Source organism: Elephantulus edwardii, unplaced genomic scaffold (assembly GCF_000299155.1).
Source record: "Elephantulus edwardii isolate Elephantulus edwardi_28Jun2011 unplaced genomic scaffold, EleEdw1.0 scaffold00152, whole genome shotgun sequence".
Taxonomy (NCBI): Eukaryota; Metazoa; Chordata; class Mammalia; order Macroscelidea; family Macroscelididae; genus Elephantulus; species Elephantulus edwardii.
In genome coordinates, this window is record NW_006399902.1 from 3,583,370 (window position 1) to 3,605,449 (window position 22,080).

At 35.7% G+C, this 22,080-nt stretch overlaps 1 protein-coding gene across 6 annotated transcripts in view; it reads right to left on the minus strand.

The window, feature by feature from the left end:
- Positions 1 to 22,080, minus strand: part of PUM1 (pumilio RNA-binding family member 1) — a 149,370-nt gene that overhangs the window by 39,501 nt on the left and 87,789 nt on the right. For 4 of the 6 annotated variants that reach the window (XM_006894935.1, XM_006894934.1, XM_006894938.1 and 1 more), the window contains 4 exons: positions 19,140 to 19,306; positions 17,071 to 17,341; positions 1,814 to 1,907; positions 471 to 572 (listed from right to left, as the gene is read on the minus strand). In XM_006894935.1, coding sequence (XP_006894997.1) covers positions 471 to 572; positions 1,814 to 1,907; positions 17,071 to 17,341; positions 19,140 to 19,306 — 634 coding nt within the window. Of the gene's footprint in view, positions 1 to 470; positions 576 to 1,813; positions 1,908 to 17,070; positions 17,342 to 19,139; positions 19,307 to 22,080 lie in introns of all 6 variants that reach the window. The other 2 variants (XM_006894936.1, XM_006894933.1) reach the window with 1 other exon arrangement.

Sequence of the window (22,080 nt, forward strand, 5' to 3'; positions counted from 1 at the left end):
AGTCAATAACTATATAGTTGTAAATATAGAAATATAGCATGTCATATTATGGTAGATAAGAGATAAATTAATAAAGGAGTTAACCACAAAAGTGAAACACTAAGAATACTTTGTTTTCAGAAGACAGGAGTTGGTTTGGAATGAAGCTGCTAAGAAATTAGGAATAAATGAGAAATTAGCTGTACACATAGATAATACTCAACCTGAACTGTGGTAGATTAGAGGTTAACCAAATGGTAGCTCCAAGAACCTCTACAAGAAAGAGGTGATTAATTTACCACTGGACAAATTTATATGTGAGGTGCCCATATTACAGCTAAGTTAGTACCTCAGCTAGGTGGGTCATGGTGCTGGCTATCCATATAGAAATCTATACTGGGGACACAGATTGGAAAACAATAAAAGAATGCATGCTATTTCAAATGGCTGTTTCCAGGTAAGAAAGTCCCTCATGTAGCAAAGCTTCTTACCTAGTGTTGCTGCAGCAGCCAATCCCGCTGTGTACGGGTCCGTCCCTGGGGGAGCAGCACTGATGATGTACGGGTTGGGGACAAACGCAGCGGGTGCTAAACCTGCTGAAAACATACCTGTCAGTAAAAACAAAGTTGACTAAAACTACAGACCTACTAAAAAATAACCTCACACAGTTTGGGTATTCATTGCTGGCTGAAGAGGGATAAAGGATGGGAGAAGATTAAGACTAAAGAGGCTGTTGGAGTTTTTTAAACAAAAAGATAAATACCTACATCAAAGATTTTATTGATCTAGAAATTTTTTCATCTTACAAAACAAATATAATTAAAACTATGTAGTTTAAAATTCAGTATTAATTTTTAAAAGGTTGTTAGGTTGTTGAAGCCATTTTAAGAGATTTTTGTAATGAGATAGAAGGAAGGACTTATTTCCCCTTAAAAATTTAGTTTCCTCAATGTATGGGTAGTTATATAAAGGCTACTATCTATCACAATTATACACTAAATCCATGTCAAGTTCTTATGTTTGGCATTAATTTATGCAGGTTGAGAGTAAGTCTATTCTTCTACAATATGCCATAATCCTTGATTGGCATTCTCATTTCAAATCAAATATGCCAGTTTGGCACATTTAAAAAAAATCAAAAACCAACCACCCAACATTTCTTTCCTGAAAGCACCCATTGTGAATCCACCAAATGCTCTGCTGGAAAATGAGGGGCAATCTCTTTTTGTGCCAGTAGGATCAGATTCGATAGTACACAGCAAGAAAGCAAAACAAAACAAAAACATTTTTTCTAATCCTTCTTTACAGTTGTAAAGAGGCCCTTAAAAGGAATAAGTGAAAGAAAAAATGGAGGAGGTAGTATCTTATGGTAATAAAATAAAAATTTATGTGAAAAATAACTAACAGCTGCTATAGGAAAAGGGCAAAATTACTTGAAAAATGGATCTATTGAAGCAGCAAGCAGCACCGTATTCTACTTAATTAGATAATATTGTACCATATATACCCACAAAATGAAATTACTATTGTTTTTAATCCATTTTATCCCAAATATGCTGATATGAGTGAAATGGAAAGAAATACTTCAAATTCTGAAACAAAAGAAGTATGGCAATAGTTGGGTATTGAACAAAGTCCTAGGAGGTCTTGAAGATATGCCCTCCAACCAGCCAAAAAGATAATGTGGCTGGAGAGGACTGGACAGGACTGGACAAGAGAAAGAAGCCATTTTTCCCACCTGAGGAATCTGCCTGGACATTTAGAACTACTTTAAACTGCTGGCTTACAATGGCGGGAACACCAGGAACCAGGAAGTGGTGGTTGAGGGACTTACCAATGTGCGGTTGATGAGCGGCCGCTAGTGCATACTGCTGCTGCTGGGCAGCTGTCAGCTGCTGGACAGCAAGTGCGTTAGGTCTTTGGAACAGCTGCAGAAGAGAAATACAGACTTGATTAAAGAAACTTATTAGTGAAAAACATTGATATTTCAGCAAAAAAAAGTCAACAGGCAGGTCCTTAAGGACATGTCCCTAAAAACAGATTTTCTCAAATTCAACTCCATCCCTATGGTATTGTAATGCTTTTAATGGTTGATCTGTGGGTTTTTTTTTTCTCTCTTTACTTCTATTTTCATTTACCTACTTCCCATGTTACCTGTCCCCGAAATCACAAACATAAATGCATACATTCTGGTTGTCAACAAATGAGTGACTCTTTACTAAAAACTTTGACAAGTGTACTACAAAACTAGACTTTTAAAAATTAGGCACGCATACTACAGAATAGCCTACCACATTGTCCCTAGTGCTGTAATCTTCCTTCAGGTCTTTCTAAACCCTCATCTACTCATTTTGGAGAGGAATTCGAAAGGTGTTAATTCCATCCTCTAGGCTTCATCTTCCCAGGGGAATGGTATGGGATACATTCTTCAACTAGCTTATTCTAAACTTAGATTTGATGTAAAGTTGAAACTGAAGCTAATGAGTGAAAAAGACAGTTATCAACCTTGGGTTGTCCATGTCTCTTAGGGCACCTTTATTCATAGAGAATACAAGAAAGTATAGTTGCTTCTAGCAAAAATCAGACATAAGTTCAGGTCTAGCATACATTTTAGTGTCCATGAAAAACAGCACTCACACAAGACCTTAATCATAAGAATGTCCTCCAAAATTCTAATACAAAAGTAACTCATTTATACAACAAATACTTAAAGGGGAAAAACTTGCGAGGAACTACTGTAAATAAAATAGTACAGTCTCTCAGCTCATATTTTAGTATATAAAAAATGTGGTGGTGGCGTTGTCATTTGCTGTCAGGTCAACCACAATTCATAGTAACCTTATGCACCAAAGCTCTGGATCAAACTCTATTCTGAGGCAGCCAGTTTCTGAAACACCTACTCCCATTACCCCAGTTACTGTGTCAATCCATCTCATCTGGGGTCTTCCTCTCCTGTGCTATTCTAAGTAACTCTAAAAAGGAAAGGGATCCTAATAGCCTGATTTGGGATCAGCGTAGGAGCCTCCTTCCAAGAAATCATACTGAAAACCTCATTATTTGCTGAAATGAGACTGACAGCACTTATTAAAGGAACCTCCCTGGACAGGACCTTCAACCTACCTGCTCTTTCTACAGGACTTTTCAACAGCTCAGCTGACATCACTGGATGATGTATAACAGACACCATGGATCTTGAATTACAGATGTCCTCATAAAGAGACCTGATTGTTTCAGACATTAGGAGATAATGTCATTCTACCAGCTCAGCTTAATTATTGACAGGACTGACTTACTGTTATCCTAGGTGGTGGAGAGACTTTCTCGTGTGATTTGGCTACCTATATGTCTCAAATGTACAAGTAAGCGGATTTTAAGTTTAAAATAAATAATGTATGCACTGGTGAATAAACTAGCCAATTGTGCTGGTCACTTCCTTTTCTGTATCCATTTACCTTCCTGATAACTAACATTTCTTTCCCCCCTCTTTTATAGAATTCATGTCCAAAGTAACCACGGGAAAACTGTAAAAAACACTCTTATTTTCAAAGAGTAAATTAAATGAAAACTTCACTATAATGCTAATTAAAAAAGAAAAAATTCTACTTTTAAAGGCATATATCAATACAAAATCTTAAAAAGAAACATTGGAATCATGTCAATCATACCAGCACACTTACTGATTCTAAGAGTGAAGTAATCACTATTTGGTAATTGTGATCTTCATTTTTCCAAGTTGGTTTCACAATATCTCTACCTAGAAGACAGTGTCTTCTAATATTCCTACCAACAGAGGGCAGGCCACCTACGAGGGGCAGCCATGAGAGGAAAACAAGTAAAACCATTTTTACCCATTTCCAAGGTTGCAAAATTATCTCATATACTAATTTTTTTCAGGGTTCCTTAGAATTTTCCTGCCCTAAAATATTTTTTCAAATATTTAACATTTCAGACATTTGTCCATGCTAGCCTTCTCCCTCTGTATTTCTCTTCCCTGAAGTAAAAATTATTTCATTCATAAAACATTTTTTGAACAACTACTACTAGTGTGGATGTGTGATAGAGAGCTAAGGGAAGTCATGTATTTAAAATATGTCTTGAGGCTCTCTTGACTTGGAAAGAGTAGTCCAATGCCAATCCATCGATCTTATCCTCAATTTGTATATATTTTATTATTACACATAATTCATTATATACCTGTGTACTGTAGCAGTAAATATATACATGTTATTATAAAATGAATCATTCTAAATAATATTACTTTTAATTGAAAATAAACAAGTTCTACAAGAGACTCCATGAATTCTGTATTTTAGGAGTGTTATATTTTAGTGATTATGCTGAGAACACCATACAATTCTGCAGTAAACAACTTAACAAAAGTAAATTATGCCTCTATAGCAGGAAGATTTGATTACAGATTATAGCAATTCTGGCACTTTCTCTTTGTGTAAATGGTCCAATATTAACTAGAAATATGGGCCATTCAAAACAAAATTGAGTAATTGGCAAGTGACAGATTCCAAAGGATGGGGGGGGGGGGGATATGATACCATCTGTTGGGCAAAGCTCTGAGATCTATTAACATATTCATGATTCTGATGAAGCAAGCCAAAAAAACCTCCATTGCTGATAAACAGTACTACTAGATTCAGGGTAAACATATACTTTAAGGTTGGTATTTATGATCAATGTGCCACTACTGATCCTAATTTATTCAGGTAGGATTCTCAAGTTGTTCAACAGTCTGACTGTAAGGGAAAAACACATCTATTACTTCAAGCAGTATCACAATTTCTTATAAGAAAGACTGACGACATAATTTGGAAACTAGATAAACATGCTAGTTTGGCTCCTTTCTTTTCACTCTCTTTTTTTCTATCTATCTATCCATCCATCCATCTATCTCACCTTACAAAATTGAAACATGAAAGAAATTTGAGACGTTAAAGCACTGCAAAATATCTAACATCTTGTAGCTGACATTTTACAGATATAAGCTACTACTATCAATAATTGTTGTTAGAATAAAAATATTGTTGTCAATGAATGAATGGAAATCCAAAATCTCTGTAAATGCTCATTAAAATTATTTTTTTTTAAAAAGCAAAAAACAAATAAAAATTGTTGAGTTTTCTAAATCTGGATAACATCTAAACACAGTTAGCAAATTGTAAAAAAATGAGACCTTTCATAAAAAGTAAAATATACTGTGACCCTTTCTTCTTACTAGTATAAGGCAAAGTGCATAGTGGGCACAGTTGAGGATACAGAGTCTAGGGCCAGACAGCCCAGGTTCATTCCACTACTTTTTACTTTATGGCTCTGGGCAAGGTAAGACTCTTTCTTGTCTGTGCCTCACTCTCCTCTTGTATGCCTCTTATTTTTCTCTCTCATTGTCATCAATGGCTCATAGCTGACCCTCTAGTTGGTTTATGGGATGCTTTAAATATCAAAGAGAGTGCCCATCTTTTGTTAATGGACTCAAAGTGCCAGAAAGGCAAAGCCTTTGGGTTATCAATGCAGCTCCCTACTGACTACACCACCAGAGCTCCTAAAGCACGTCTTAAAAATAATGCATGGAAAGTCTAGAGAACAATATGATGCATTTTCAGGTTAAAATGGAAAGCACCCCACTCGTCCACAAAGACCAAGCCTCATCTGTGAGTCAGCTATTGTAATTCCTACCTGTAACAGATGGCTCGACATACCAAAAGCAGAGAGCTAAGTCAATGTCACAAGTGAAAAGCTCGCAGTGCTCATGAGCAGGAAAGAAGAAATGTTGTTTGTGTTGCTGAGGAGTAATCTTCACATTATACCCACTTTAGAAAAAATATTACTAAACTAAAGCTGAGAAAAGGCAAAAACATTATCAAAGGACTTAGTTTCAAGGTCCAGCAAAATGAGCCTGGAACTAGAAATCAAGCCACAGATATTTGCCTAGTGTGTATTAGGTGACAGGGTTTCTCTAGTTCAGCCCCAGCTAAGGCATAGGGGCTACTGACTACTAGTCCAAACACTGTATTTCTCTGGTGATTCAAATCCACTAGCCACTGAGAGGGAGGAGGAGACAAGCAATCTTCTCTCTTCTAATTTACAGCTTCAAAAACCTGTTGATGGGTCAGCTGTGAATCTATTCCAACTTCATGACAGAGTCCGAAATTTATTTTTTTTTTTTTTTAGTTTATATAAGTTACCAGTCCTAACTTCACTGTGTCTTAATTTTCTTACTTGTAAAAATATAGTAATTGTCCTGCTTTATGGAACTGTTGTCAAGACTCATTGAGGACAAACATCAGAAATATTAATCACGACATATTAAGTGTAATTATTAAGTTGGAATTGACACATTGGTGACCTTCCAGAAGTTTTCAGAGCCTGTAAATGGAACAGGAGGAAACTACCCATTTTTTTCCCATGGAGCTGATGACAGATTCACTGGTTTAATAGGCACATACACAAGGCACAAATTAAAAACAAATAATAAAAAATCCTCACAATTCTTAGGCAGGTAAAATATATAACTCCAAAAGAAATTATTTATAATTACAGAATTCCATTTTAAGGAAAATTATGTAATAAATAAATTTGAACCAAATAATTATAAAGTTAGTCTACCAAATCTAACTTTCATGGATCACGAAAATGACCTCATTATCAATGATCATAAACAAGATTGTTTTATAAGACTTTATAAAAATAAAAATACTGTTCAGAAATTACAATACAAAAATAATATCAACACATTATCATAAACTTTATGTCACTATTTTCCACACTCACTCACTCAAATCACTGCTCTCAAGTCAGAAGTAACTCACATTTAGTCCTCTCTGAGGCTCTAAACTTCACAAGAGTAGACTATCCCGCTTCCCCCCTCCACACCAGAGGAGTGTGGCCTTTGAGTTGGTAGGCAACTCCCTAAGAACTACACCACCAGAGGGAATTAAAAAGGGAAAAGTATGCAGAAGGGGAAAATGTCGTACAGGTATCACATAATATAATCCTTCAAAACACCCTAAATTGGGAGTACTTGGATACGGAAATATGGCCTCGTCTCATTAATCTCACTAACAACTAGCTAAAATTTGACATTTGTTCTTCAGTTTTAACTGCAGTCAAAAAGCCATATTAACAACATAGCTCTGAACAACAGAAATTGTGTATTTTTCATGTTACTACATAATTGTCATAAATACCTCAAAATCTTCTTTATGCTCATTGTAATAGTATGTTTACAGATTTTATGTATAGTCAAGGAAATAAATATTTCGAAAAGCTTGTTGTGTTAAAGTATTTTGATAATTATTTTTACATAACTGGCTTCTACTATAAACTTAATTTTTACACTACCCATTTTAAAACATAAACCTGAGAACCTGACTATGGGACTCACAGAATTGCTGAGAATTCATGCACAAAAATGGATAAAAACGTATGCTATAAATAAATTAAATCCAAAGTAGCAGAACTATTATAAAATTTGCAATGATTTTGATAAAATTTTTGTCCCTGTATTTTCATGCTGCACAATATTGCACGATTTAAAGGTAATTTTAAAAGGTTTCTAAAAGCAGCTGCTTTTAGAAAATATTAACATCTTAACTGAAGGGAAATTTTTTTAAAAAAGTTTTCTGTCAGGGAGATTATGGTGCAGGGGAATCACAGCTAAAATTATCTATCAATTGTAACAAATAACTCAAAAATAATGAAAAATAATAGCCTTGGTTGCCCGCTTTTAAAAAGTCAAGATAAAGAATATTTTTTAAAAAAATGTGCCACAATCAGATCTTTCTTTGAACTATCACAATCATTAGAACAGTTTTGTTAACAGTCAAATAATCAATGTGGGTTAAAAACTAAATAAAAAAATGCATTGCCACTAAATCAATGCAAACTCTCAGCAACACAAGAAACCTCCATGATCCCACAAGTCACAGGGTAGGGTATCTCCATGTTTCTGATTTGTTTTCTTGGTTGTCATCTTTATGAAAGAGGACCATTAAGTCAGTATTCTGTAGTTGTGTGGATTCAAATAACCAAGCTTTAGCTTAACAGAATGGAAACCTTTTGTGCCACCCACCTGGTGGCCTAGTCCTTAGGGAGTTGTGTTGCTAACCCAAAGGCCACATTTCTCTGGTGATTTGGTATCGCAGCAAGTCCTCAGGAAAAAGATGAGCAATCTCCTCTTGTAGGATTTACACCTTTGGAAACTGAGGCTGTAAATTCAAACCTTGACTTGAAAACTGAAGTTTTCAAAGCAAAATACTGAATGATGCAAGAATTGGTCAATATTAAACTATTTCAATCTGCAGCATATTATCAAGATCTAACAGTAACAAAGGAGGCAGTTTAAGTTGTACTGAACATACTGGCAAAAAATAAGGTCCCAGGCAGGAATTCCAGTGGAGGTGTTTTAGCAAGCAAATGCAACCTTTGAGTTTATGAAGATGCAACTTTGGATATGTTGAGAAACTTAGAAGGAAAGCATCACTCTTTCTACATAGAGTCCTAGGGAGCACTAGCGGTCTTGTGGTAAGGAGCTGCACGATCATTCAAGGCACAACACACCAGTGTTTGAATCTACCAGATGGCCCCACAAGAGATAGAAGGGCAATCTCCACTATGAGTCCATTCCAACTTGATGGTACATAACCATGAGAGTTCTGGTGGCTTAATCCACACAGAGTTTAACGGCTAACCCAAAGGAGGAACCTCTCTGGATATTCAAATTCACCAGCAGCTCCACAGGAGAAATATCTTCTTCAGTGTAATTTATAGCATCCAAGAACTATGAGTCAGTCCCAACTCTAAGGCAATGAGTTTTGAGAGTTGTTTCATTTTGAGTGTTTTTGGCTTTTTTGTTTTATTTTGCTAACAGAGAAATGTGTGAAACTACTACAAAACTAAAAACATAGTACAAAATGCTAAACCATGCTAAGTAGGCCAAGCTATTTCTCCTTAATACACCTATAAAGTAACACATATATGGTCAGTAAGGCAGATAACATAGCCTATTCCATTTTTCACTAGTGCTTTTCTTCCACTAAAATGATCAACCAAAGTACTTACAGACTATCTATGAAACGACTGTTATATTTTTTACTTTCAAGCTTTTACTTATATTGCTTCCAATGGAATTTTCATTTTGTTTCCTGGTATAAACAAGTCATTCAAGGAACAGTTCAAGGCTCATCTTTTCCATCAGAAAAGAATTTACTCTTATTTCTCTAAGGTTACTAGAAAATGGACACAAATGATCTCATTATTTCTTCTTAGGTTATTCTTCAACACTTAGTAAATAAATAACCACATATTTACAATGACATGACAGAGTCACTCAAGAAGGAAAATCTATTTGCTTCCTGGCTATAGCCAAAACAAAGAGAAACAAACCAAAGGTTATCATTTACACCTCATACACTGCATATGTTAGGCATACCTCACATTTAGTTCCAGATTCTTGACAATAAATATTGCAATAAAGCAAGTTTTTGTTTTCAAGTGATAGAAAAGTTATATTTATACTCTAGTCTGTTAACTGTGCAATAGTATTATGGAAAAGCTTAAAATATTGTAAGACTTATCAAAATATGACAGGCAGACATGAGTAAATGGCTTTAAAAAATGGCTTTATCTAGGAAATCTCCAATTTTGGGGGGACCAATTATCTGGGAAGCACAAACAAAGCACAATAAATAAAATTAGAAGTGCCTCAGGGTCAGCAAAGGGTTGGTTCTAAGACCTCTGTCTATAATAAACTCCAAAGACATTCACGTTCCTTATATAAAAACATACTATTTGCATATAATCTATAAACTTGTTCCCATACACTTTAAATCAAATCCTCTAGAATAAGTTCATTAACGCTGGTGGCAACCTTCCATCAGATTTCCATGGCTATAAATCGGCAAGAAATTGACTGTCTAAAGCTACTTCTGAGGAGTGGCTGGTAAATTCAAACCACCAATCTTTTGGTTACCAGCTTAATATATAGTCAACTATGCCACCAATTCTAGATTACTTGTAGAACTTAAAAGGTAAATGCAATATAAGCATTGTTTTATACTTCCCCTTAGCCTTTGAGGAATTGACTATTTAACTCCTTTCAAGGGTTGTTCCTTGGACCAACCACACACACACACACACACACACACACACACACTCTCTCTCTCTCTCTCACTCTTAGGTATAAATAGATAAAGTATGCTTTTATTTAAAAAAAAAAGGGGGGGGTTGTTTTTTTAAAGGGATCCCACAGGTGTTTTGTTTTTTTTTTTCTTAAAAGGTTAAACACTGAACCATGAAGTAAAATTATACAGGCATATTTATGAAGCAGAAGCCAATGTAGCTTGCAACAAAGTAATAGCAAATAGAAACCAAAAGAATACTGAAAGAGTTGAATGGTTAGGCATTCCAGCAATGCAAGAATAGTTCAACTACACCAACAGAACAAAAAGAACAGAACCAAGTAGTCACCTTTATGAATACAGAAAAACCAGCTAACAAAACTCAACTCTTTCAGAATAGAAATGCCTCAATATGATTTGGTGGGGGGGGGAGGAGGGGGGGGAATGAATGAATATGAGACAGGGAGCGAGCGCACGCACACATGCTTGTCCTCACCATTTCTATCTAACAGTGTATTAAATAGCTCTGGTGGCCCAATCTGTAGAAAATAATATGGTGCTAGCCAAAGGCCACACTTTTGGCAGTTCCATTAGCCACTCACAAATGCACCAGAAGCTTTAAGAGGAAAGATGAACAATCTGCTCTTTGCAATTTATAGCCTCCAAACCCAGTGAAGGGTCAACTATGAGTCAGTTCTAACTTGACAGTAATGAGAGACTGAGCAATAAGACAAAAATGGAGGGGCAGGGCTAGATAACTAAATTGGGGAAAGATGTAAAAATATCTCTATTAACAAATAATACAATTCGGCATTCAGGAAAGCTGCAAGGTCTAAGTCAACAAACAAAACAAACCAAACAACAAACCAAAACAAGCTGGGCTCTTATACACCAGCAATGAAAATATTAAAAAGAAATTAGGAAACAATTCCATTTCCAATACCACTTAGGAGAATGAAAATTCCTAGGAATAAATCAAACCAGGAATGTGAAGGATTTACACAATGAAAACTGTAAAATTTTAAAACTCAAAAGTCCTGAAGGTGTAGCACTAACACGTTATAGGCTTCTAATAGAAAACTGCGCCGGCAGAGAATAAAACCTCAAATAAATTAAAAGAGCACCATGTTCATGGATTAGAAAATCTGATATTGTTAAATATCAATATTCCCCATAGCGATCTATAGATTCAGCACTGAACAGTTAAAAGACAAGCTACTTACTACGAGAAAAATATTTGAAAATATAATCAACAAGAATCATATAAAGAACTTAGACAACAAAAAAGGCAAATAATTCAACCATAAAATAATTCAGTAAAAATGGTATTCAGTTACTAAACAATGAAAAGATGTTCAGCATCATAAATCGTTGGAAAGGTGACATCAAAATTGCAATGAGATACCACTTCATTCTCACTTGGATGTGTAAAATTAAAATAATAGAACAATCATGATGAAGATGCGAGGAATATGAAAATCCTTATCCACTGCAGACAGAAATGCAAAATGGTACAGTCACTGCAGAAAGCAATGTAGTGGTTCTTTAAAAAACTACCATGACTACTCTGTGATCTGAAAGACCAATATCCACTACAGCTATAACCAAAACATGGAAACAATGTAAATATATAGCCAGTAGGAGAAAGGACATCTTGATGTATGCATGCAGTATGGCTAGAACTTGAAGACATTACGCTGAACAATATAAACTAATCACAAAAGAACAACTTTTTATTACCTCCTTTATATTAAAAAAAAATACAAAGGCAAATGTACATAGACCAAAGTTTATTACTGTTACCAAGAGAGTACAGGGAGGTTAAAGGTGAGGGAGAAATTATTTTAAAGGTTAAGAGTTGTACAAGTCAGTAGTACAAAAGGCTTTAAATAGGGTATAAATCTATAAAAAGTTCAATTAGCAAAAGTTTTGTGATAGATATATTCACAACAATGATAAGGGGAGGAAAAAAATCTGCAGGTGATCGTGCCTGTGTGCAGGCAAACATTTCAAGGATTTGGTTCTTTGGTTTGGCGGTTTAGGATCAGGGTTTCATGGGACGTCATAGTTAACTGCCTTAATACAGTTCATCCTTCTATTCTACCTTCGTTCAATACATAGTGTCTAGGGTTTTTTAAGCAGCCGTCCTAAGCACAAATGATCTCTATTCACCTGGAAAGAGAGTAGACCAAAGATCTACAATCTGTCTCCTCAGGCCTAAAATCATAACAACTAGATAGTACAATAATTTTAGATCAAAGATTCCATAGCAGAATCCTAGTCAAGTGGGGAATATCAATTACTGATTGCCCTGAGGTAATTTCTAAAATTTAAACTAAAATTATCCCCTGAAAATTGTCTCAAAACTAAATTAAGAGTTTACCTTAGCAAGAGCAATGATTTTGTAAATTATTACTTAACTTGGGAGGGACAGGAAAGCATTATTTATCAGTCCCACAAAGATAAATATTGTATAATACCATTACTGTAGAATGAGTATAAGGATCCAAGAGGGGTGGGACAGGGTAGAAGTAGAGGGATGAGGATGTGCAGAAGGCAAAGGGATTATGGGGTTGTAGAGCAACAGTGTCTCTATAGAGACTAAGGTGCGCCTGATACAGGCCATGGTCTTTGCAATCGCTTGTTATGCATCAGAGAGTTGGACAATGACTAGGGAGGACAGAAGGAAAGTGGATGCTTTTGAGCTGTGGTGCCTGAGAAGGGTACTGAATGTACCATGGACTTCCAGGAAAACAAACAGATTCATCTTGGAGAGGATTAAACGAAGCTACTCCTTGGAGGCAAGGATTCTGGGGCTTCGTCTGACATACTTTGGACATGTTGCCAGGAGAGACCGATCCTTGGAGAGGGACATCATGCTTGGGAGGGTGGAGGGACAGCGCAGGAGGGGAAGACCCTCTATGAGATGGATTGATTCGGTGACTGGGGTAATCGGGATGGGTGTGTCAGAGGCGGTGCGGTTGGCACAGGATAGAGCAGGGTTTAGGGCTGTTGTGCATAGGGTCGCTATGAGTCGGAAACGACAAAAACAACAACAATATGATGGGTAGGGATTGAGGGAAATTGAAAAAATTGTTCTTGAAAACAATATATTCGACTTCTGTAAATAAACTAGTAGAAAAAAAATTTTTTAAAGAATTTACCTTACTTAATTAGTCGGGGTTAAGGGGAGTTTGTCTTGAGCTTTATATCCTTTCAAGAGCGTTGTATATGGGATCAAATGGACAACAGTAACTTGAAAGATTAAATGGAAACCTTAGGAGGCAGTGAATATATGTTAATGAGGGAGGACCAATTTCAGAAAAGGAGAATGAGAATGATTACAAAACTTAAAGAATATAATCTATGTCATTGAATTGTACAGAGAAATGGCTACATTGGTGTACATTTTGTTGTGTGTATTCTCAAGAACAAAGTAAATCCATCTAAATTGAAGAGAAAAAATGCTAAGCCTTGAAGAGTGGCCTCAAGATCTCTTAGAAGACTAGTTTCAATCTGTAATGCAGAGAGGTATTTTAAATATGAGGAATGTATTGCAATTATAATAAAGCAAGGGAAACCTTTCCCCAAAAACTTAGTGCCCTAAAGCAATGTAGAGGACACAAGGGTGATAGGGCCTAGTCTTTGTCCTGAGTAGTTAATAACCCAGCAAAGGCTATTAGATAAGCAATCATACTACAAAGCCTATCATGGCAATTAAAAGGAATGCAAAGAAGGCAGACATTTAAATTTTTTAAATTTGCAGATAAAGAAGAGGATATAATACTGGATCTTGAATACTGAGTAACAAGGACGATTTAAACAAGTAAAAAAGGAAAAGCAAAGAAATCATAACTAAAAGCCAACTGGTAAGAAGAACTGAAGGGATAAAACATGAACAAAGCATCCATTATAACAATGGGCTTCTTCCTTCTTACCACTACTATATTTTATGCAACAGTGTTTGGGAAGTTGAGCATCTTGAACATTCTCAGAAGTCTTGGCCCAATGGTTTTTACATATGCTATAAGGGATGCCAGCACAAGAATGTAGAACACAATCTCCTTAGATAAGGAAGACTATATATACAGGTCAATGGGGGGAAACAAAATGACAAAACATTACATTAATATATCTCCTGTCTCCACCAAGGTATGTGTTGAAAGCTAGGACCGAATAATAGCTTAATAAACAATTTTGAAAAAGGACAATAGATGTTGAAAATAGGATGTTTTGGGTGGTATCTTTGATGCAGGTACATTAGATACTTTTAGATATTTCTAAATACAATTTCGCTGTAGTCATGTTAGTTACTTTGTCTATTTTGAAACCAAAGCCCAACGGTCACCTTCCCATTCAGTATTCACAGGGAGTGGTTTCTAGGATGCTCTTAGCCACCAAAATCCACAGATGCTCCAATGGCATGTTGTTGCTGTATACCAGAGTCAGAACCAACCCATAGCTGACTCTCTAGCAGGCTTTTAGAGGCAGTTTAATCACTCAGTATGAGACTGCATCTTTCCCCCGTAGAGCAACTAGTGGATTTCAACAGCATGCCTTTGGTCTGGCAATACAGTTTCTTAACAATAAGCCACCAGAGCTTCTAATATAAAAAAGGGCACAGTATCTTCATATAATCTACATACATCCTTCCCTACATTTTAAATCATCTCTCAAGTTCAAATTCATTGCTACTGAGTCAGAAATGACTCTGAGTTGGCCTTCCAGTGTGGTTCCAAAGCTGTAAATCGCACTAAGAGGCATCTCCCCTGAGTTACCAGCACAAATCCTTATGGATGATGCCACTGTTGTTAAGTGCCATCGACAACTCATAGCAACTCTATGAACAAAAGACCTGAACACTTGTATAACGTTCATCTTTTCTCCAACTTCATAGAGTTTCCAGAGGCAAGCTATTTTGGAAGTGGATGCCACTCCTGCTGCCACGCTTGTTTTAATCAGGGAGCTCCACCAAACACTGTCCACCATGGGTGACCATGATTGCATTTGATGCATCAGTGTCACAGTGTTCAGCATCACAGCAACCACGAGTTACCTCTGTACAGCAAATGGACAAAAACAGTGCTATACCACTTAGAAGAATGTTTGACTATGCTACTAGGGCTCCCTAAGTAATCTTCAGGTTATTTCTAATACCTAAAACAAAGTAAATGGTACTTCATATTCCCTTTTAGCCTATAAGGAATTCCTTCACTCAAATTTCTTTCCCTCCTCTCAGATTTTTTTTCAATTACTGGTTGAATTTCAAGAAGTGAAACCACAGATGAAGAGGGCTGATTGTAAAAAATGAATTATGATATAAAGAACAGTTAAAGAGAACAAAATTCTCTTTTGTAAAGAACAAAGAGAATTCTAATTTATTCTTAAAAGTAGAGCCTCGAAGATAAAATACTTCCTATATATGAGGAACAAGCTAGATTAGATACAGAGGCAAAGAACCAAAATATAGCCAGATCTCTGAGTTGCTAGAGAATGTCACAGCAAAAAGAAACAGTGGAACAAAGAATTAAAATAAAATGCTCTGCTATAACTAGGTTAGAACTATGATTAGGAATAACCTAAACATCTCAAATTATAGAAATTATATTAATAAACTCAATTGGGAAAACTGAATTCTACACAGTAATCAAGTGTACCTATCTGTGCTGATGTGGTACAAAAATCTGAAGTATAACATAGCTTCAGCTCCTAAATTAATGTCAGGCTTCACTTTTAAAACTGCTGTTTTGAGGATCAACTCTGGAAAAGGTCTTACAGTCAAAGAATACCACAGACGATTGGAGGTGGGGGTAGGGGTAGAAGGTGGGGGGTGAGACATAATTAACAAGCAACAATAACAAAACTCCCCCTAAAACACACACATAAAGTCACCTGGGGAGGAGTGTATATTTACTGGCAGCTACAGGGAGAAAGCATATACTTTCCGTGTATCCTGTGGCAAAAGGGTGTCAACCTGAGCACTGATTAATAAATCTACACAAAATTTTTCTGATATAAACATAATCATACCATCTCTTTAAAAGGTTCTGTCACATAAGTTTGACGTGGTAACTTTGTTATCCAGTTACTCTCATCAATTAAAATTAATTTCACATCAACTCTTTATGACAAAAATCTATAAAAGTCCAACTCATTTCCAAAGACTAAATTCCTCATAAAGAACTCTTTGAACTACAAAATGAAAATTTCTCAAGCTGCTAAACTTCAGAATGTATTTCTAAATGTTCAAATGCAGTCTATTTTTATGTTCTAGTTCAAAATTAAGCAGGACATTCATTGCCCGTCAAACTCTAACTAGGCAAAACCTGTGATACCAAACAAGCTCTGGAAATTCTTTGGTCCATTCACATAATTCAGATGGCTGATCTTCCATTTAAATACATTAAGTAGAAAAATCCATAAACTCCTAGAGTTAACCATACTACACTTTCATAAACAGAAGGCACAACTACAAACCACTCAAGGAATTTCTGAATAAAAGAAAGCAACAAGTAATTTTTGTGTGTTTCTCCTCTCGTATTCTACTTTGCTTATCGTAACTCATTAATGAAAAGACAAGATTAACATAAAGATCTGATTCTACACACCTGACAATGATGGATATTTACTATGTAAAAGCTAACAAATATACCAAGAGCATCACAATCACATTAATCTTCAGAGATATTAAGAGGGTTGTGTTACAAGAGGTTAACACCATCTCATTCATTCCTGAGGCCCTGGGGAAAGCGAAGAGCCAAAGGAAGCAAGGTCGTCTCTTGCCAGTAACTCTACCACAGGAATCAACTTGTTAAAAGACACAGAGGATTCTAAACCCACATTAAAACTATGCTACTGATAACCTAGAGTAAGGCCATTCCCCCTCCCACTCTGTTTTTAGTTACTTGAGTAATGTGCTGGATGGAGGGAAAGTAAAAGAAGGTGACAGAGACACACACAGTACCTGTTGTTGAGAATTGTAGTCAAAAAGTCCCACAGTTGCTGCTGCTGAGTCCACAGGTACCTGCGTGCCTGAATAATCAAACTGAAGCGGCTCCATGCCCACATGTTCCATGGGGTCCAAGGGGACACTCTGGGACTCCATGTTGGAGAAATCCTCCACAGGCTTGGCACCATTGGTGCTGGTCAGCTGGGCTAAGCCCTCAGAACCATTCTGGTTTGGACCCAGAAGATCCACTTCATTAGCAGAGTTCTGGCAATTACCAGGGGTACGGCTAAACAGAGAAAGTAAAGGGCATTAAACCTCATTTTGTGTGGAGAGGGACACTACAGCAACCTAAGTTAAGGACAGTGTCCTTTCTAGAGCTCATTACCAACAGTACTTAAAAAATATTTCCAGAGATCCTCTTGGTGTTTACAGTATAATCTTCTCTAAAATGGCTCTTACACTGCTTGTCTTCCCACCATAATAAATCCCTTAATTATACATTAATTGCTACTAATTCTATTCCTTTTTAAAAATCAAGGCCCTATGATACCCATGAAGTTACTACTGTTTTTGATGTCAAATGTATAAAAAGAGATCTCAAAATTTAGGTAGCAAATTATATGCTTAAAAAACAAAATTTCTATCCTTAAAAAATAAATAAGGCCCATAGAAAATTTAGATTTATATGGTGGAAATTCTACATGTAAGAAAGACTCAAACAGAAATGTTCTTGTGTTTTATGTTGGTACTACTGGCCAATGCTAAAATTATCTTCTAAGAAACCAAAAGTAGATTAATTTCAAAATCTTCCAAAGTAAATTCATTATTCAGGATATGTCCTGGCTAAGGAGACATCTCTAGGATATAAAAGTAATTTGAGAATGTAATTTCTCATCCCAACTAGAATCTTCAGAAAAGCGAAAGGAGCACTAATAATTATGCTGGGACACGGGTATAAATAAAAGACTATACTGAGTAAGCCACTGTATAAGTACTGCAGGACTGTATTATCTCAATTAAGATTAATACAGAACACTACTTGTCTAGAAAAATTTACTTATGCCCTTCATCCTAAAAAGAAAAAAATCCCATTATTGTTACAACTTTAAAATACTATTATGTGCTTATATGTGTGTGCACAAAACCTATCATCACCTCTACTACCCCAGCTTAGTCAATTAAAACCAAACACTGTTACAATTTGCTTGAGATTCAGGGTGGGAAGGTCACTTTTAAGAAGGCAGACTTTAGGAAAGTACTGTATGCCTCAAATTTTCTTCCATTACAAGATACAAAGTATTATAGCAAACAACTAAAAGTTGTTTCTGCAAACAAGGATTCAAAGTACATTTCAATTCTGGCTTTGGTAGGTATTAAAACAAGATACATATATATATGTGAGTGTATTTATATGCATAGATATGCACACTAACTTTAACATTTAAATTACTCAAAATCAAATTATCTACTTTTAAATCATCAGCCAACAAAATTATGGATTTTTTAAAAAATTATATATAATAACCAAAGGTTGCTGATATAAATGAAGAATACATATATAAAATATACAATGTTAACACTTTAAACCTATATGTCAATCTACAGATAGAATGAAAGGAATCCACAAAAGGGATATGATTAAGAACAAGTACTTTCTTGTTCTTTAAAACAAGGAAAATAATACATGGCCCACCCACTACAAAAAAGCTTACTGTATATTCCCTCTACTACAACACTCTCACGAGGACACCTTCATTAGTAACCAAGGCTTTCTAACATAGACGATTTTGATATTTGAGAACCACTGACATGATCTTTATAAACTCATTCTGCAAATTCTAGAGTTTTATACAAATGCAAAATCAAGTGTTTTAGCAAAGTATCAGGAACTGACAACGTTTTTTAAAATTTAGCCCTACCAGATAATTTATAATCTCTGTAGTATGGAAACCTAGAACCGATTTTTTTTAAAAGGTATGAGGGTAGGGAAATGAGAATGAGCAACACAGCTAATAACAAAAGAAAAATCAAGAGAGAAAAAAACTTCATACCTCATTCAAAAATCAAGTGTAAAACATACAAACCTAAAATCTTTGACGTCTGCGTCAATCCCATTCTGCACTGGTAAACCATTGGTCTTGTCCATCACATCACCCTCCTCCTTCAAATCTCCTAGCTTATCTCCATCAAACGTACCCTTGTTCTTCTTTTCACCTTTGTCGTTTTCATCACTGTCTGCATCCCTTGGGCCCTGTTTAAAAAATAGCTTCAGCTTCACTAATCATCAACTAGTAACAGTGGGCAACCACCGTGGACATCAGACTACACTAGATGCTAATCAGGACAGGACAGGGTCTCTGCCCTTTCAGACATTACAATCTAATTAACAGACAACACAGAGGCAAGAACAGTGCATAAAATCTTGCCAAATGGGGCGACAGACATAACATTTATGTTACAAGTATTTAAGGTTGTCTTATCATACCCAATGTTCTACTACTACACAAATTTTTATCTCTTAGTTTCATGTCTCTATTCTCAAATATAACTTCAGCTAATAGTAGTCCAGGAAGCCCTAGGTATAGCAGCAAAAGGAAAATGTTAAAACCTACAATAACAATATTCTACTTTCTATATAAACTCCTCCCTTACGTCCAAATACTGAGCTAAGTAGGTCTAAAATCATTCCAACTCAACTATTCAGGGATATCTACCCTGCTTAAAATCTTGTCAATTTCTCTGGTTCTTATAATGACAACCTACAGGAAACTCCTTCATTTTATTTTTTTTGTTTTTCAAAACAAATGAAATCCTATTGTGTTATTTTAATGCCATGAAACTATCTACTATCTTCTACTTCTTGCCTATATGCCAGATTATTCTTGAAACACATGTGGGAGCATGTTAAATAAAATAGTGATGCAACAGAACTTACTTCTGAAGTGTTTAAACTAAAAGCTTAAAACACGGGTCTGAAAGAATTGATGTGTTTTGAGACGCTATGTCCTATCTTCTAAAGAAAAGGACGTGTGTTTTCTAACAATATCCTGTATTATTCTCTGACAAATAAAAATAACTTTGTCTAGATTTCCCAAAGAGAAAAAAGTATTTAGTATGATGACTTGACATGATATAAAATTCTTGGCAGTATCCTTAACAAAGAATAAGTAGCCTGCTACCTCTAACTACTAGTTCAAGGAAGGAATGAAAAGCATGTGGATCAAATTGGGACTCCTGGAAAAATGTGAGACCCAATCAGGAAAGCATGTGAGCAGCTACAGAGCCTTTAAAGTTACCACAACCAAACTTCAATGGAAGGAAATCAATACAGAGGCAAGAGCAGCTGTCTAAATGTAAACAGACATGGTGAGGAGGCCTGCAGATGCAGAACCAAGCAGCAGATTCTCTCAAGAGTGGCTCACTGGCCCAGAAACAGTGACTGACAGACTTTAACCTTTTCCACTACAAGTTCAGTGCCCATTTTACTTTCAAAGTCATTCTATGTTCAAATGTGGAACATAAAAAAATTCATGACTAGTAGGAAAAAGAAATATATATGAGAAGAAATATTGCTAAGATACACAATTAGCTTCTTCATTTGGCATCAAGACGGTGAATCACAGTTTTGGCAGCAATCAAGCAAGATGTGACTTTCAGAGAAGAGTCTTTAAAGCATGAAACTGTTATTGGCTCAAAAAGGGTACACCACAGCGAGATTCAAATTTGGATGTGGAAATAAGACAAAATTCTTAAAAACAAAAAGATCTTTTGAGATATCCAAAGGCTTTGGCTACCTTTATAGTGTAGAGCTTGGTTTTGGGGTTTTTTAAAAAAAGAAATTTTCATAAACATTTTCATATTCCTAACATCAAAACCAGCAAGGCAATAAACGAGAAAAGGCCTCCAAACAAAACTGTTGTAATAAGAAAGATTCTCTCATTGTGATTATTATAAGACTTCAGAAAGAATATAGCTTACATGATAACACTCTACCAGAATCAGAAACCATTAATGTGAATTTCAAAGGGTATTATTAGAAGAATTCTCTCACTACCATGTCTAAATAATTTTTCCCAAAATCTATAATCAGTGGCATAGAAAAACAGTTCACCTCTAATTGCTCACAAGGATTTTAAAAAGATATGTAAGGTATATAGAAAGAAAACAGAATAAGAAGTAGTATTAAATTTTACTAACAAAAAGGCTAATGGCAAAGAAAACTCACTAGCCAATCAGAACTCAGAATAATCTTCTGTTGGTGACCCTAAGGAAATTAAGCAAATTAAAATTAAAATTAAAGTCAGCAAATTCAAAATTCTCCTTAACAAAAATTAACATGACGCCTGATTTCTGAATAACAAAACCACAAGTGGGAAGTCATTCTATCAAGTGTTTTTAAGAAACTGTAAGTGTCAAATGAAATAGGCAAATGTACACAGACCAAAATTTATTAATGGTTATCATGGATGGAAAGAGGGGAAGGAAAGGAGAATTCACTTCCTGGGAGGCACTGAGTTTCTGTTAATGGCAGTAAAAGAAATTAGAAAAGGAGAGTGGTGGTGGTTGTACAATACAGTGAATATAAAACTATGTAATTAATTTACAGTTGTAAAAATTGCTTAAGTAAGAATTTTGTTTTATTTTTATCATAATAAAAAATAGTAGGGTGGATGGGAAAGGGAAGAGGGCTGGGTGGGGCAGGGTAGGCAGAGTCTACAGCAACAACTGAATGGTAGGTTCATAAAGGCTCACTACTCTCTCCTATCTGTTCACTGGGTCGCTAAAGGTCCCAGGCGACTCAACAACACATAACAATATTAGCAAGAACTATGCAGCAGGATGATAGTTTATTTAATACTATCTATGCTGCCAGATAGAACTGGTATGTTAAAAATTTTTGAGATTAAGGGCTCAATACTACAAAAACTGTTGCTTAGAAATGTGAATATCCTACAGAGAGAAGAATGCATACATAAATGAACTAAGTTAAATAAGCTTCTGAGTTTTTGTTGGTTTTGTGTTTTT